The sequence below is a fragment of the Gymnoscopelus microlampas genome, assembly GCF_963454915.1.
Source record: "Gymnoscopelus microlampas genome assembly, chromosome: 10".
NCBI lineage: Eukaryota > Metazoa > Chordata > Actinopteri > Myctophiformes > Myctophidae > Gymnoscopelus > Gymnoscopelus microlampas.
The window spans coordinates 14837169-14854126 of NC_139947.1; the positions used below are offsets into that span (position 1 = coordinate 14837169).

The 16958-nt window shown below is 42.5% G+C and overlaps 3 protein-coding genes across 4 annotated transcripts in view; 1 reads left to right on the plus strand and 2 right to left on the minus strand.

The window, feature by feature from the left end:
* Nucleotides 1-16958, plus strand: part of LOC311052848 (protein bicaudal D homolog 2-like) — a 424382-nt gene that overhangs the window by 382941 nt on the left and 24483 nt on the right. The window lies entirely within an intron of this gene.
* LOC311054081 (E3 ubiquitin-protein ligase RNF13-like) lies at nt 4292-5146 on the minus strand (the record flags this gene model as incomplete). Its single annotated transcript, XM_084069961.1, has 1 exon — nt 4292-5146. The coding sequence occupies one exon, from the start codon at nt 5144-5146 to the stop codon at nt 4292-4294; it is 855 nt and encodes a 284-aa protein (XP_083926087.1).
* The window catches only part of LOC311052854 (copine-9-like), a gene marked incomplete at both ends in the record, with an annotated part of 132331 nt that continues 131379 nt past the window's right edge, over nt 16007-16958 (minus strand). For both annotated transcript variants that reach the window (XM_084068085.1, XM_084068084.1), the window contains one exon: nt 16007-16189. In XM_084068085.1, coding sequence (XP_083924211.1) covers nt 16007-16189 — 183 coding nt within the window. The remainder of the gene's footprint in view (nt 16190-16958) is intronic.

Consider the following 16958-nt stretch of genomic DNA (forward strand, 5'->3'; position numbering starts at 1 on the left):
TTTTTTTATCTTTTGAAATATTTAAAAACAAAAATGTAGGAAACAAAAAAATAAAGGGGTATTTTACTCACGACCCTTAAAAATTGGTCCGCGACCCAGATATGGGTCCCGACCCAGGGGCCTCATACTGGGGTTTGCCTAGGGCCTCCTGATCCCTAAGCACGGCCCTGAAGTAGCCTATGTATAAAATAGGACTTAAGTGGTTAATGTATGTTTTATAATGTGCAATATATATACAATATTTGCCTCTGAGATGTAGTGGAGAAGTAAAAGTATAGACATTTGGAGATACTCCAGTGAAGTAAAAGTACCTAAAAATTATACTTAAGTACAGTCCTTGAGTAAATCTACAAGTTACTTTACACCACTGCTATTAGATATGTCTATACATGTGTAGATCTACACAATATAAAAAAGTGTCCAGAACATTAGCTATGTCTAGTTTGTCAACCTGTGGATATTTAGAACAAAATAATATATTTCTATTAGTCAATAACAATATCATAAGTGTCCTGTTCTTCCAGTAATGAATAACACTGCTCCAATGCGACGCTGCCGGCGTCATCTACCCGGAAATACATCTTTGGTTTCAGTGATGTCATGATCATTCGGTCTAGAATAATAACAATATCATTCATCTATTTGAATCCCGTCTCATTCTTTCGGTTACCATTTGGAAACACTGGTCTAAACAAGTATATTTTCCCTAGCTAGCGTACATGTACGTAAAGTTTAACTGTTAGCAGTAACACAATAAAAACCTCAGTGTTAATTCATCCATTTAAAGTACAAATGTAACGAACTGGTCCATTTGGACCAACTGGTCCATTTGGTATACACTTATATGGTCTCTGAGTTAAATTAATACTGATGCTGTTAAAGAGTACCTTTAATTAAGATAAATACAGTAGCTACTTTTCAGCAGGTTAAACATCAGTCTTTCCATCCCTAGCAGCACTAGCAGCAGCACTTCTAGTTCATCTCTCCTCTCTCTCTCTCTCGCCCTCTCTCTCTCCCTCTCTCTCTCTGCTTGAAGGCTTCATTTATATTTGCGCACAGTTTCCCTGAGCTAAGCCTCCCTGACCTATTACCCAAAGTCCCACAAAACCCGGCTTGTTTGAGTCCCTTTAAAAAACGCACGTTTTCCCCAGATGTTGTTCCTCGTTTCTTTCCACGTCCTCGTAAAAAAAAAAAAAAAGAGATGTTGGGAGGGGAGGGGAGGCATGCTTTTTGTTGTTGTCCGACACTGTAGAAAAGAGAGAGCAGCAGCAGGTAAACGAGAGCAAGAGGAAAGCGTAACAGTGTGACTTCCACCTCTCATCAACGTCATGCAGAGTTGGATTTGCTGCGGGGGATGGGGATCCATGTCTCTGCTTTTGGTCACTCATTTTTATGGCCGGTGGGGGGATATGTTTTATCCCTGCTTCTGGTCCGACTGTATTAAATACACGCATTTCCTTTTGGGAAATGTACACTTGTAGTCTTAATGTTTTTGTAACAGGTAACAGGAAGGAGTTGGTGGAAGGAGCAGTGCGGTTGCATAAAGTGCAGTCCCCCACACTGGTCAATGAACAGGGGCTTTTATTGAGAACAAAACAGAAGTCTTGTCGACACAAAATAATAGCGGCTCCCACTGGGGCTACTGACCGACATATAAGTGAAAGGCCGGTCCCTAACTAGGCTGGGCTGCTATCCGGCTTGTAGGTCAGAACATTATAGTGCTTACAACAGTGGGTCTCAAAGTGGGGGTTCCAGGGGGGGTCCCCAGCTAAATTTGTTAATATATAGCTTGAAAGTCACTTTAACCACTTTAACAGTATTTAATACTTTGGTTACTCGAAAATAGCTGATCTACAAGCTCACAACATAACAAGTTGTGAGCTATTTTCGAATCATTTTGAAAAATGAACAACACAAATCATCTATTATGGCGGTCCCTTTCACAAAATCTTTTCAGATGGGGGTCTGCAGCCAAACACATATCTGTTTGGGGGTCCTTGACATGAAAATGTTTGAGAACCACTGGTTTACAAAGTGTGCAGCCTCCCAGCTCTGGGCTGAACTGGTGAGCTGTCCTGCCGGCTGCCAGAGTGAGGGGAGCCGTGCATAGTCCATGAGAAGCTTGCCTTAACGAGTTCAACAGGAGACAGCTGTGTAGGTGTGAGCTGTCCGTAGCCAAATCCCAATATTCTCATTTCTGCCTCCTGACCTCCTCCGCACTCTATCCTCCAGTCCAGTGTGACCGCCGTGAAATTGTTTGCGTCCCAAATGTTAATTTGCTTTTGGAGGAGCCGAGAGCGAGGAGTGAGGGAGGAGGCTCCCAAGCCGATTGGAGCGAGGATCAGCGTGGATACATCAAGCGTATCCCGCATGTCTCCTTGGCGGAAGTGTTTTTGTTGGAATGCGTGCCGTAGAAATTCTCCTCCTCCACGGGCTCTGGAGAGATCCAGCTGTGTGTGACACGTCATAAGTAATTACAGTCACTACAGAATTATTCTGACTGAGTGAGGAGTGTTCCCATTCTTTAAAGTGAACCCAATCGATTCCTGCGCCCTCGCCTCTCCTCCTCGCCTCCTCACTTAGAGGCGGAGCTAAGGTGCGAGTGTATGATGCGAGGATAGAATTTTTTATATTGGGACTGGGCTCATGGAGCCAATGAGCTGGAACGTAGTGGCCTTCAATCCCCAACCCCCTCAGCCCCTCACATGTATGTTTGATAATAATATCACAATTAAATAATTGAATTAAAAATGTATGTAAACCACATTAACCTTGGCATCGTGAACACATCGGATATATTATGTTTGCCTCTGCCTCCACCGTTTTGTTTTTACAAATCCAAGCCCGATGTCACATTATATGTTTAAAACTGTACAAAGTAGAGTGTATACAATAGAACCCCACGCCCTCTCTCTCTAAAATACAACTGTCACAGGGGATTCGCAGCTGCTAGAGGACCTCGACATTAAATTGGTAACGTCATATAGACCGTTCACATTTGACAACATCAACATGTGTGTGTGTGTGTGTGTGTGTGTGTGTGTGTGTGTGTGTGTGTGTGTGTGTGTGTGTGTGTGTGTGTGTTGTGGGGTATTGATCAAAGCCAAGAGTCAGACAGTGGTGGTGCTAGCCCATATATGGGTATTTATTTAGAAAATTGAACTGGATAAACGTTCAAATCATAAGGTGAGTATCTAATGATAATGAATGATCATAACAGAGGTTCTTCCAGGGTTTGGTGCCCAGTCCATTCGTCAATTATTCAGGAATTGTATGATACTGTTTCAAGGGGCTGCGGGGCTCCAGCTCGCTCCTCACACTCAGAGAGTAGGCTACTGTTTATACTTTTTAGGGCTATTTCACGGGAAGGTCCATTGTAGGAGGCCCAGTCCTTTCGTCACATTATCGTCACTGTTTACACATGTTCCATACGGTTGCCTATTATATAAAAGACAACACAGTTTTTAGAAGGGAAATAGTGGAGTGAATCGCTTACCCCTGAGCGCCCGTCTGTTCACCATGGAGAGCCAGTGAATACTGAGAGAGAGCAGAGAGTGTTTGTAGCCGAGGCCCGGCCGGTCACGCAGGTGCGCTGAGTTGGGATTGATCGAGGAGGTAGATTGGAAGGTACCGCCCCTCGATGACGCGCCTTGGCTGCAGCGCTGTCTCCTGGTCCTCTCTCTGTCTCCCCATGGTGCGGCGCTCACCTGATAGGTGATCCCCTAGTGAGACTCCACAGAGTGTAGAGAAATGGAAATACTCCAGTAAAGTAAAAGTACCTAAACATCTACTTAGTTACTTTACACCACTGAAAGGGACTAGATTACATGGGGAATGACCTAATACCGACTAAATTGGGAAAAGGAAAAGATAATTGTCTAAAAAAAAGACCATGATCTCGACCTGCTCTGTGTGTCATGATAAGGTAACAATTTGACTCCATGTAGGCTTCATGGTGTCCGCACATGTAGGCTACGGTCTATGTGGTTTATAACTGTGGTATCCGTTACCACAGTTATAAACGGGCACCGGCCTACTAGGGAATGATGCAAGTCGGGAACGATGTACAGTAAGTTGGGAATGCAAGCCCCACCCGTTTATGCAATCAATACAGGTGTTGTACTTGTTGTTAGACAACTTGTTGCACCTGTACACTCTGAGTTAAATGAACTAATCAATTGGGGGTATGTGGTGTAATGCATACTGAACTGGGGTCCTTAAAATGAAACAGGTTGAGAATCACAGATGTAGACGGCTTGCCCCAGAGAGGTGCCACACTGTAACATAACAACTACACCTCCTCGACGTACACCTTCTGCGTGCACGTGGGACACATGGTCTTCATCATTTTGCTCAGCCAGAGGTCCACACACTTCTTGTGGTAGGCATGAGAACATGGCAGGACCCTCAGCCTGTCTCCTGCCTGGTAGTCCTCCAGGCAGATGGCACACGTGTCGTACGTGTCTCCTTCCTGGTACTTGTGGAGAGGGAGTTTATTGAGCTGTTCCTTGACTCTTCGAGCCCGCCGGCGTTTTCGGAGAAACGCTTTAAGAGTTAAAAGAGTATGGACGAACACCGCTGCGATTCCTACCATGAAGCAAAGTCCTAATAAGGTCATGGCCACATTGATGACTTCAGTGAGGATAGTCTCACCAAGGTATGTCGATTTGAGGCCAATATGAGCATTGTCATGAGTATAGTTCTCTTTCAGAGCGTTGGCAGTGTCTTCACCCACAAACACAGCTGGTATGCTTATCATGATCCATTTCATAACATCCCAGTACGATCCCATTCTGATTAACTCATTGGAGCCCACGTTGTGAATAATGGCTGCCTCATACCCGGCTGCCATAGCATTGTTGACCTTGACATCAAAGTCACAGTCAAAGCTCTTTATGAGGACGAAGACGCCTGTGACGGCGGATTGGGCAATGGGCCCACAGGCATTCTCTGGCTCTGCAACAACCAGGTGGCCCTTTTGTCCATCTCCACGTGGTATGTACCTGCTGAAAAGCGCCGGAAGGTGCTCAAAGTCGTCCTGTTTTTTGTCGAATGCGTAAGCAGCGATGCCTGCCTCTACCGGCAGCAGGTCGAGGAAAGTAAAGAGCAGGACAGTTACAATGGTGATCGGTTTGGTCAACAGCATCACTATGAATGTAATTCTGTTAAAGAGGAACCTCACTGTGCGGTAGAATGTAAAAATATCTCACTGTGGTACACAGTCAGTACTATTCACTGTGTGTGTATGCTGTCAAAGAGGACCAAGTCAGCACACCACGTCCGCCTTTATATCCCCAAACTTACAGCTGTCACAGCTGCAATTTGATTGGACAGAGATTCTGATGACGTCACCATAGGGTTAAGCGATATATGGATATTATATTGATATTGTGATATGAGACTACATATCGTCTGGAATTTTGAATATTGTAATATCTTTATAAAAGACTAAACACTCGACTGGTTGTTTTAACCTGATTCAAGACCAACTGTGATGGTAGGCTATCCAAGAAGGAAGTAAACCGAGATGCCCCTTGGCAATCTAGGGAGGAGGAGGATCAGTGGGTCCAGTCGTTACTGGTCGTTCCAAAGACTAGTAAAAAGACCAGGGGTGGCCGCGCCTTTGCTGCTGCCGCCCCACGCTCTGGAACAACCTGCCTCTCCCCATCCGATCTGCCCGGTCTATTGAGGTTTTCAGATCTGTTACCAAGGCGACGATGACGATGAGATGGTCGTCCCGAATATGGACACAACGCCAGTGTGACGTAGCCTTACGACTGCATGACATCATATCCTACCCATAAATACTAGGACGCCGTCAGATGGGACCAGTCTGACGGTTTGAATAGTGATAATAAATAGTAACTAGAAAAAGTGCTCCTCGGAGCACAAGTCTCCGCCAGCAGACTTGTGTTGGGAATGTTGGGAATGTTCTACTTCTGTGAATGTTCTACTTCTTATGTTCTAATTATTATGTCCTATCCGTCCTGTCTATGTAAGTGTCCTATCCGTCCTGTCTATGTAAGTGTCCTATCCGTCCTGTCTGTTTAAGTGTCCTATCCGTCCTGTCTGTGTAAGTGTCCTATCCGTCCTGTCTGCGTAAGTGTCCTATCCGTCCTGTCTGTGTAAGTGTCCTATCCGTCCTGTCTGTGTAAGTGTCCTATCCGTCCTGTCTGTGTAAGTGTCCTATCCGTCCTGTCTGTGTAAGTGTCATATCCCTCCTGTCTATGTAAGTGTCCTATCTGTCCTATCTGTCCAATTATGTATCCTATCTAATTGTTACAGTATCCACCATTTCTCAGCCATTTCGTGATGGTTCCTGTCTTACCTCACTTTGAAGGAGGCACAGACTCTTTCAAAGTGACGCCATGTATTTATAGGCCGCTATACGTCACTAGCCAATCAGATCACACTATTTCACCGTATTGTCACGTGTCACGTGAGGCTTGACCAATCGGTGTGTCATATTTAGAAAGTGAAAACAAAGTATCCTGGCGGAGACAATAAGTGTACACGTGATGCGGAAGTCTGCCGCGGAGGAGCTGTTGAGGGTGGTCGAGGATACACTTGATGTACACTCGCTCAATGCGGAAGTGGAGAGCCTCCTCGCCTCCTCCACTCGACTCCACTCGCCTCCTCCAAGACGCACATGAACTATTGGACCGCGACTACTTCAGGTTCGAAGTCGGAGTGAGCGAGTGGCCGAGATTTTCGGTATTGGAATCTGGCTTACAGTATGACTCTTTCAAAGTGACACATGTATTTATAGGCCGCTATCCGTCCTGTCTATGTAAGTGTCCTATCCGTCCTGTCTGTGTAAGTGTCCTATCCGTCCTGTCTGTGTAAGTGTCCTATCCCTCCTGTCTGTATAAGCGTCCTATCCGTCCTGTCTATGTAAGTGTCCTATCCGTCCTGTCTGTGTAAGTGTCCTATCCGTCCTGTCTGTATAAGTGTCCTATCCGTCCTGTCTGTATAAGTGTCCTATCCGTCCTGTCTGTATACTGTAAGTGTCCTGTCTGTGTAAGTGTCATATCCCTCCTGTCTATATAAGTGTCCTATCTGTCCTATCTGCCAATTATGTATCCTATCTAATTGTTACAGTATCCACCATTTCTCAGCCATTTCGTGATGATTCCTGTCTTACCTCACTTTGACAGTGGCGCAGACACTGTCAAAGTGACGCCATGTATTTATAGGCCGCTATGCGTCACTAGCCAATCAGATCACAGTATTTCACCGTATTGTCACGTGTCACGTGAGGCTTGACCAATCGGTGTGTCATATTTAGAAAGTGAAAACAATACTCTCCTGGCGGAGACTAACTAATAATAATAATCAATAGTAATAATAAATAGCAATAATCAATAGTAATCATAAATAGTTATAATATTCGTAATAATACTTAGATAAATAGCAGGCCTATTCACTTCATAGGTTAGGTGATTAAGGAAAGTTCTCCGGGCCTGTGAGCACACTGCGGCAGTCATAATAGCCAGCGATTAGAAATACAGTCCTTTTAGATTCTTGAGGCTAACTCCTCAACAAGATCCCTACTTAAAACCCACCTATTCTCTTTGGCTTTTAATTGCACTTGATCCCCTAATGTGTTTTAACAATGTACATATTTGTTGTACATGCTTGTTGATGCTTAGTTTGTTTGTTTGTTTGTTTGTCTCAACCTTGTACAGCACTTTGGTCAGCTTCTGTTGCTTTAAATGTACTTTATAAATAAAGTTTGATTTGATTTTTATTTGAATGAACATAGCAATGATGCTAATTTTCATCCGCATTCCCCCCCAAAAAACATAAAAACAAGCAAGAGTAGGCCTACATAACATTACACAAGGGAAACAGAACAGAGGAAAACAGGTACGAAACAGGTACAAAAAGTATCTCTATTTAAGACAAAAACTAAAACAATGTTTTACTAAACTCATCCAGGAGTCTGCCCAACTCCTTATCCAGGCCTCAGTCATCTCTAAGCTTGACTATTGCAATTCGGTCCTTATTGGCTCACCAAAGCCCCTCCAAATGATCCTGAATTCTGCAGCAAGTCTGGTCTTCAACCTCCCAAAACGTTTGTGTTATTTTCATTGGCTTTAGTTGCTACACACACACACACGCACACGCACGCACGCACGCACGCACGCACGCACGTGTAACTATGAAAGGGTAATATATGGACCAATTATTAACAGCCCAGCTTTTATTGTGCAATGTTGAAGGCGTTTATGTGTATGTATCTATATTTACCAGAAGATGGCGCCACATACATTGAATGGATGTGACTAAAGAAATGTGAAGGCTTCACTGCTGTAAAGCCAGTGGTGGAAGAAATACTCTATACTTTAAATGTTTTACCAAGTAAGGTACCAATAACACAATGTAGAAATACTCTGTGAAAGGTTAAATGTCCTGCATTCAAGATTTCACTTGAGTAAAAGTACAAAAGTATTGGTATCAAAAATATACAGTAGGCCCACTCGTTATTCAGAATTCCCCATTGCACAATTTCTGTCAGAATTCGTGAAAATATTTTGAAAATAGCATTTACAAGCTCACAATGCAAGCAAGCGTCTACTAAATGCCTAAATTGTAAATGGTTGTAGATCGGCTATTGTAAGTACAGTGTACTTATTTACTTTCCACCACTGACTGCTGTAAAGTGAGATCTGAATAAAAATAAGTCAGCTTCAAACATATGTGTATTAAAGTGCTTTAATGTGTATACAGGTTCAGTCAGTCAGAAAGGGACAATGAATGGAATTCCAGGAACACGGTAATACATACATTTTGTTATTATATCAATATCACTAACAACAAAATATTTTACCATATTGTAAAATAAAATCAAGTAAAACAGAAGTGAGCAAAGTCAAAGACAGCCAAACCCCAAATCAAATGACACTAAGACAGCAGTGTGATTCATTTGAATGAGAGAAGATGGCTTCTAACTGACTACTAGTACATTCATAAAAAACTAACAATCAATAGTCTAATTGAACAATCTATAGGCTACTTATTGGGACATCATAGTAAAGGTGAACTGTAGCTCTATGTCAAACATTATGAACATACTGCAAACTTGGAAATGTACAATTAAAAGGCATTACTAAAACGTAGTAATGCCTTTTAATTGTACGTTTGATCAAACGCCAAACAAACAACTATACAGTCATATTCATTCATAATAATGCCTTCCTTCCTAAACATTTACATTAAATGACTGTGACTCACTGCGTTAGTTTATAAAGAGACAGACAAAAGGTAGAAAATACGTAGTATTGGGTTCAATGTTTTTTAGGAATTAGTGTTCTGCAGACACCTTGTATCCAGCACAATGTGGAGTGTTAATTTTACCCTGAAAGTGTAAACATGGACCAGGTACATTTTTTACACTTTCAGGGTGAAACTAACACTCCAGAGGACATTGTTTGAATCATGGAAAAGATATTCTACTATGTGCATCCTGGACCAGACCAATACATTGTGAACAATGGGTTCGATTACAACAAATGAAATCAAACTGAAGGAATGCCTCACACAAATGCACACATGCATGTATGAATACACGTCCATCATCAATGAGATAAAAGCAGCTTTCATACAACAGAATTTCCTGTGAGGTGTACAGGGTGTCCTGCAGGAGTCGCAGGACACAGCCGGAATATCTATCTATCACCAAACTTACAAACCATTAACATTTTATAGTCATACAAGAAATGCATATCAATTGGAGGGATATATATATATATATATATATATATATATATATATATATATATATATATATATATATATATATATATATATATATATATATAATTTCGTTGCATTAATAATCGACGGCTATATGAGCAAAACACAGTAGGAGTTTATTCCTCAACATGCAAGAGCTAGGAAGCGCATGTGACGTTTATTGTAATTATACCTCAGACACCCCACCCACCACCCAATAAAACATTTACAGAAGTAGGACATTGAACAATACCTACACCACCCAAACCTCTACCAAATTGTCATTGCACTTTAAAATAAGTCAGAAGCAGACTTGAGGCCCCAGAGGCACTATAGCTGAATAGTGAAGTGCCCACGCCGCCCAGAGCAATGTCCACTTCTGTTGACTCCATCCTGGTCAATATGGTGTGAACAATGACCTGGGAGTGAGAATGCAAATGTATATCGTTGCTGTCGGGTGAAGACAAAACCGTTCCTTTTTTATTATTACTTTAAAAACGATTTCAAATTGTGAAAATAGGCGATCTACAAGCTCACAGCCCTCGCGATGCCAGGCGTTGTGAGCTTGTAGATCGGCTTTTTTCACTACTTTTGTGCGACACTCTTGTATGATGAAGTAGGGCATTAATTTACGCTAAAAACAAACAAAGTTAAAATGTGGAGATAAAAGGTTTCTGCTGTCACTCTGTGTTACTTGCTAAGAGCCTATCTACAAAGAGCCGATGTACTTGTAGATCAGCTATTGTGGGCAATTAAGTGACACAGTTGCATGACAGAGTAGAGCTTACATCAGGCTATAGAAGTGTGGGTTGTAGGTATAAATAAATGAGGCTTTATGAAACAAACATTTACAGGAGAACACATTTACTGGTAAAATGCTACTGAGCACCCAGCTTGAGAATAACCATGCATAACAGAGACAGACACCTTGCTACTCACAACAGAAACACTAGGGGTCAGACTTTGACTGTTTAGTGCAGTGCACTGGGTGGGTGGATGGGTGTCATAAAATGTTAAGTCACAGCAGGGGGACAAGGGGTGTGTGGGGGTGCATGCATAGGGAAAGAAAACATCACATCATTAGGAATCATAACTATTGCTTTTCTGTTGAACTTATGTGCATTTATACAACTTTCAGGTCATTTCCCGGTAATTTTTCTAGCAAAATATCAATGTGCATCTATCAAACTATCATACAGTGAACACAGTGGTTCTCTATACTACTTTGAATGACAAAAACAAAGCACAAAAACGGCGCACTGGTCTTAGTATCTACACCTCGTCTATGCATGAAAATAGCCAATCTACAAGCGCACAACGCTCACAAGCTTGTAGATCGACTATATCTGGCACTCGTCTCCTTCGTACGACGAAGTATTTATAAGGCTTTTTTTTTCTTTTTTTTTTTTTTCTGTCTTCGTTTCCTCGTCTCATCTTTTCACTCGCACTTCATATCCTTTCTCTTCCTTCCTCCTCCACCTTCATCACTCTCTCCTCTCACTCCTCCTCCTCCTCCTCCTTCATCATTCTCTCCTCCTCCTCCCTACGGGGGTGGGGGAGCTGGCATTTCTCTAGCAGCAGGAGGTGTGGCTGCACCCAGCTTAAGCCCACGCTGGGTAGAAGAGGGTGGGTGCAGGAGACAGACAGATGTGTGTGTGTGTGTGTGTGTGTGTGTGTGTGTGTGTGTGTGTGTGTGTGTGTGTGTGTGTGTGTGTGTGTGTGTGCGCGCGCGCGTGCGTGCGTGCGTGCGTGCATGCGTGTGTGTGTGCGCGTGTGTGTGTGCTTGCTTGTGTGTGTGTGGGTTTGTAACTGGAAGTACTGGACATAAAATGATGCCCACCCCTTCCCCCCACCCCCCCACCCTCATCTCTAAGATCTGCCAACACTTGTCTAATTATCTCTGTACGGAATTCACGTTGTAATATTTAATGGTCTGAACAGCTTTAGAAATGAACTCCATTGAATGAATATCCTTCAGTAATCCCAGCACAGTCACTCATTCTAGTGTATGGATTAATGTAATTGATTGTGGCAGGCCAGGCTGTGAAAGAAAAAAGGAAAAAATGATAGTGTTTGGCACAGCTCTGACTCTGAGTCTCTCCAAAAACGTGTGCATTGTTGATAATGACAATGATAAGGACTAAATTATAGAGGGAGCACTTAGTGCACGTTAGCAACACATTTGTCGTGAATCAGAGGTCGTTGAGATTGTTGTTTTTTTGGCCCTTGTTTTGGATAATTTAGGCCACAAACAAAATGTGGGTGTGAAATGCATTGCACGGAGGGCAACAGAGCAACTGCTTGACTTGCGGGACTCAAGCCCACCACTTAAGCCCACCACACATGCCTGCCCGAAGACATCGAGATTCAACTTATCCGTGGTTTAAAGAAATGTTCAATGGCAATGTTTTTTCTCTGCCGATTGGGTTGGTCTGGGTCTGAGGTTCATCCTTGCGCTGTCAGTAAAATGTAAAACTGGACCCTCAAAAGACCTATAAACATACAAAATGTAAATGCACACATGTAATAAATAAATAAATAACAAAGTAGCCTATCTGGTGACAACAGAATATTCCTTTTGAATAATCTGGTTTTCAACAATTTTATATTTTATCTTGGGGACCAGACTACACTCTGTGTAGCGCGCTGTGTAGTTCTCTATCATATCCATATCTCTCTGCTCCATTACATATTCCATACAGCGTGAAAGCCTCTACCGCGTTTTGTGTGATTTCTCCCTTGTGGCGGCTACATACTTCACAGAGAGTCCAACCGAACAAGAACTGTTTTCGGTTTGCCGATCCGAATAAAGTTCAGAGACGACGCAAGTGTTTTCTACGACTCCACCCACTCAATAATTTACCCGGCTCGCTCCGTCCGCGCAAGCCAAGCCATAGAAGGAGTGTACAGCCAGAGCTGTAACCGGTGGTTTTACCACCTGGATATCCTGCCGACGAGCTGTTGGAAATTTGTCACGATGGTACGGAGGTTTTGCCATTGCTTGCGTATATGCATGGTTACTCAGACAGGGATTATAGAGGTGTTTGTACCTCCTGGAAGTTGGCTCGTGAGACTAGAACTTCTCCGCAGGCAACCTCTCTTCAAAGCTATTGCTGCTTAATTTGCTGCTGGCAGAATTAAGCCTTGGACGGAATGAGGAAATAAAACTAAACGTATCACACCCATCTTGAAGGTCTGTGACCAATCACTATGTCCGACCTTTATTCGGATAGTCAGAACCAGAGCCATATAAGGAGAGTTGCTCCACCTCCGTTTACTTCATTGGACCAGTCTTCTACAGAGCCTTCTATTGGCGAATAGTGACGAAGCCCTGATCCGGAAGTTTGCGGAATGCACTGGAGTCTATGAGCGTTTGTCAATTCTATCGAGTTTACATGAACCATCTTCTGGCCCCAAGGTGACGCAACTCTCTAATACAAGGCTATGGTCAGAGAGCAGACACACAAAGTTGAGTCTGAGAGGCAGCTCCGAAGTTCAGAATGATGTCATGTTGTAGTTATTGCCTTCCCTGTCCGAACAAACTTCAGACGTTAATTGAAAGTGTGTAATGGGCTCATTGGGCCACAGTCAGTCGCATTACTGCTCCTCACTGCCAGCAGTTGAGGATGTAATGCAATTAACAGCAGAATGATTGAGGTGTTAGTTTCGGCTTCACATCGCTGTCAGGCAGAAACCGTTTATCTCAATATTGAAACTTTTGAATGTTTAAAAACATTATAATGATGCCCTAACTTTGTTGCGTGACAGTGGCGAGTAAAAGTTGCGAAAATAGTTGATCTACAAGGTCACAACGCGTCGCGATGCCACGTGTTTGGAGATATGCTATTTCCACTGTTTTATTTAACAACTGAAAAGTATTAACAAGAGCTTGTGACAAAATAATAACTACATTGGATCCATACGAACACAACTTTTCCCTGAAAAGTAGCGATTTTGTATATACAAGGGTTCTTTCTGCCTGACAGCAGCGATATACTAAAATTAGAAAGCGATCCAAAATATCTGCTACAAACAGACACTGCCTGGTGCTGATGAGAGCTGCCGCTTTACTCTCCTCTGGATTGCTTGCTGCATGCCTCTCCGTTTGTAGGTCGTGGAATCCGCTAAGCGTTATCGGTGTGAAGCAGCAGGTCGTGTGTGCGTCTGCTTGGGGTGATATTGCATGTCCGTGCCCTCTACCACATCTGCGTGAAAGTCCAGAGTGAAGCCACAGAGTGCACAGTTGAAAAATAAATAGAAGGGGGAAAAAAAAAAGCTGTGCCCGCTTCCCCCATCTGGGTGTGACAGCATCCGACGAGGTGCATGATGGATATGACTCGGCGAGGTTTGCTATCAGGCACCGTATCTGAGATTTTCATAGACTTGCTTGAATTCCACTTAACCCTTTAAGACCGGGAACGCATCTGTGTGTCATTTTTTGATTTTGTTGGGCTAAATAGGAGATCTACAAGCTCATAGCGCGGCACCGAGTGCCGTGCTATGAGCTTGTAGATCTGCTATTTTTGAAAATCTAGAAGATTTGTGCAAATCTATGAATATATATTCTACAAATGTCTTGTAAAACCGTTTGTTTTTTAAATACTTCTGTTGCTATATCAGTGGTTCTCAGACTTTTTCATGTCGAGATTATATGTATTTCACCGCGGACCCCCATCTCAAAATATTTTGTTCCAGGACCCCCCAGAATCAAAGATTTGAGTTAAAATGTTATATATATATTATATATATATATATATATTCAAAGATTTGCACAAATTTTCACGATTTTTCAAAAATAGCAGATCTACAAGCTCATCGGTGCCGCACTATGAGCTTGTATATCTGCTATTTTTGAATAGCAAAAGACACCTAAAATGGCACGCATGCGTTCCCTTCTCGGTCTTTATGGGTTAATGAAAATGAAGCCCCTCCACCACAACACTGTCGGCTTGCAATACTCAAACTGTCAAACTAGGCTAGATTCCAGATTCTGTAACTGCATTGCTTATTTATCGCCTCAAATGTTTTCTGTATCTGTAGTATGTCTCTGGGGTGGAATGCAGCACTATTCAGTGTGAAGCCATGCCGATTCCATCCATTTCCAGAAAAAGCTGAGAGAACTGGCTACTTGCTGCCTTGCTGCATAAACACATTCTGTGCATATGGACAGAGATATTCCAAAGGACCTTCTGTTGATTGGCACTGGTCCTAGCTTGTGGTGGAGGACTGTCTCCCTTTTTCAGTTGGATTTGTGTCTGTCTGGCTTGATTCGTGCAGGCGGGACCTGCACGAATGTACCAGAATGTGTGTTAATACAGTGGTTCTCAAAGTGGGGTGTGCGAAAATGGACCACTACGGGTCTGTAGCTCAGAGAGTGTATGGAACCAATTGGTCCATTTGTACGCTCTCTTGAGTTATGAAAATATGCAGGTCCATGGCCTAATACCTACTGCACCAAACTGGGGGTCCTTAAAAGGTTTGAGAACCAATGTGTTAATGCATCCTTTCACAGAGTTCCCCATACATATGGAATATGTACATGTAATGTAGCTAACTGATAGCCTCAACTGTAAGATACATTGTAACCATTGTTCTCTGAGTAAAGAGTTTATCTCCAGAGGCAGACTGCAGCTTCATATTTGTATATTATAATATATATTATATATAATAATAATATTATTATTCATATTTGAGCACTGACACCATGCCAACACAGGTGCTTTGTAGACCACCAATCAAGGCATGCCCTGCACAGCCAGTGTGTCTCACCTTCCAAAAGTCCAAGAGTCATGGAATATGTAACAGATATTGCCCTATCTTACCCCTATATGACTAAACGTTTTAGATTTTTTTACTATTTTGAAAAACATTTTAAAATAGTGAAAATAGACGTTCTACATCGACACGTTGTGAGCTTGAAGATCGGCTATTTGAACAATTTTTAAACGTTTTTCAAAATAGTAAAAAATGTCTAAAAAGTTTAGGCATGAGGGGTAAGGCAGCACGCAAGATAGGCACGAGTTGAGAGCCACTGGACTATCTGTACGTCTGCATAGCGAGGTGAAGTGTGGATGAGATTCAGAGGTGGAAGTTAAAATAGGCTGAGTTCTGAGGACGAAGGTGAAAATCAGCTGTCAAATCAGGTAATGATGATAAATAATGACATTTCTCTACTCTCCTGCAAAAATGACAAAGGGATGAGCTGAGTGACGAAAAGGGAGAGAAAGGGGATCTCGAAGTCGGAGGCTGAGAGACGAGTGTGCGGGCTTCACATGTGGCCATGTAACTCCGGTAGCGAGGAGGTGGAGAGGGCTGGCCGCGGTTCGATCCCCCGGCTCTTCATGAAGGACAGCAGCTGATCGGGAATCTCGGCCAGCACGTCCTTAGCCAGCCGCGCCATGCTCAGGACCTGGTTCCCAGAGCGGTCAATGTAGTCCCGGAAGGGAACGAACTGGAGCAAAGGAGGCAGAGGATGTTATGTGGGAGATCTGTGATCCTGACGGTCTGATATCCATTCGGTACTTATCTTTTACTTGTTGTGCTCACACCAGATTTAGCGTCACAACAGTGAATAGAACTAATTGATTCAATCGACTATAAACACTAACCGATAATCGATAAAATAATCGTTTTTTAATAATAGCAACTTTCTTTCAGGTCAATTTGTTTATAACAAGTAAAAAACACTCGATTAACCAATTAATGGAAACATTTATCGATAGAGAAATCGCTAATAAGAACATCGATAGTTGCAGCCCTGCAACAGTAGGATATATCAATAGTAGGAAAGAGCAAGCAAGTTAATCACAGATTATTTTTAACTGTTTAATGTCCACAAGACATTCTCAACCCACGAGTGCAGTGTACATCTCACAACATTGCAAACACATCTGTTTTCTATTCATTGTATCATAATGATTACTATTGTTGGAACCTCTGTTCTCTGTGAAGGCATGCGATTAAAAAACGTTTCATATGGTATTTCAGGCAACACAGAGTGAGTAGTTAATTATAATTTGTGGGTGTAATATCCTTTTAAGCACGTAGCTGTAAGCCAGTCAAAGGAAAGTTGGAGGACACAATGTGATGGAGAATGTGTTCTTTCCATAATAAGCCAATGTTCTAGTACATACAAATGACTAATTATTTATCATTTAAAACATCATACCTGCTAATTGACATTTTGCCCAGTGGAGTATGTACTGTACAGTAGCTGATAT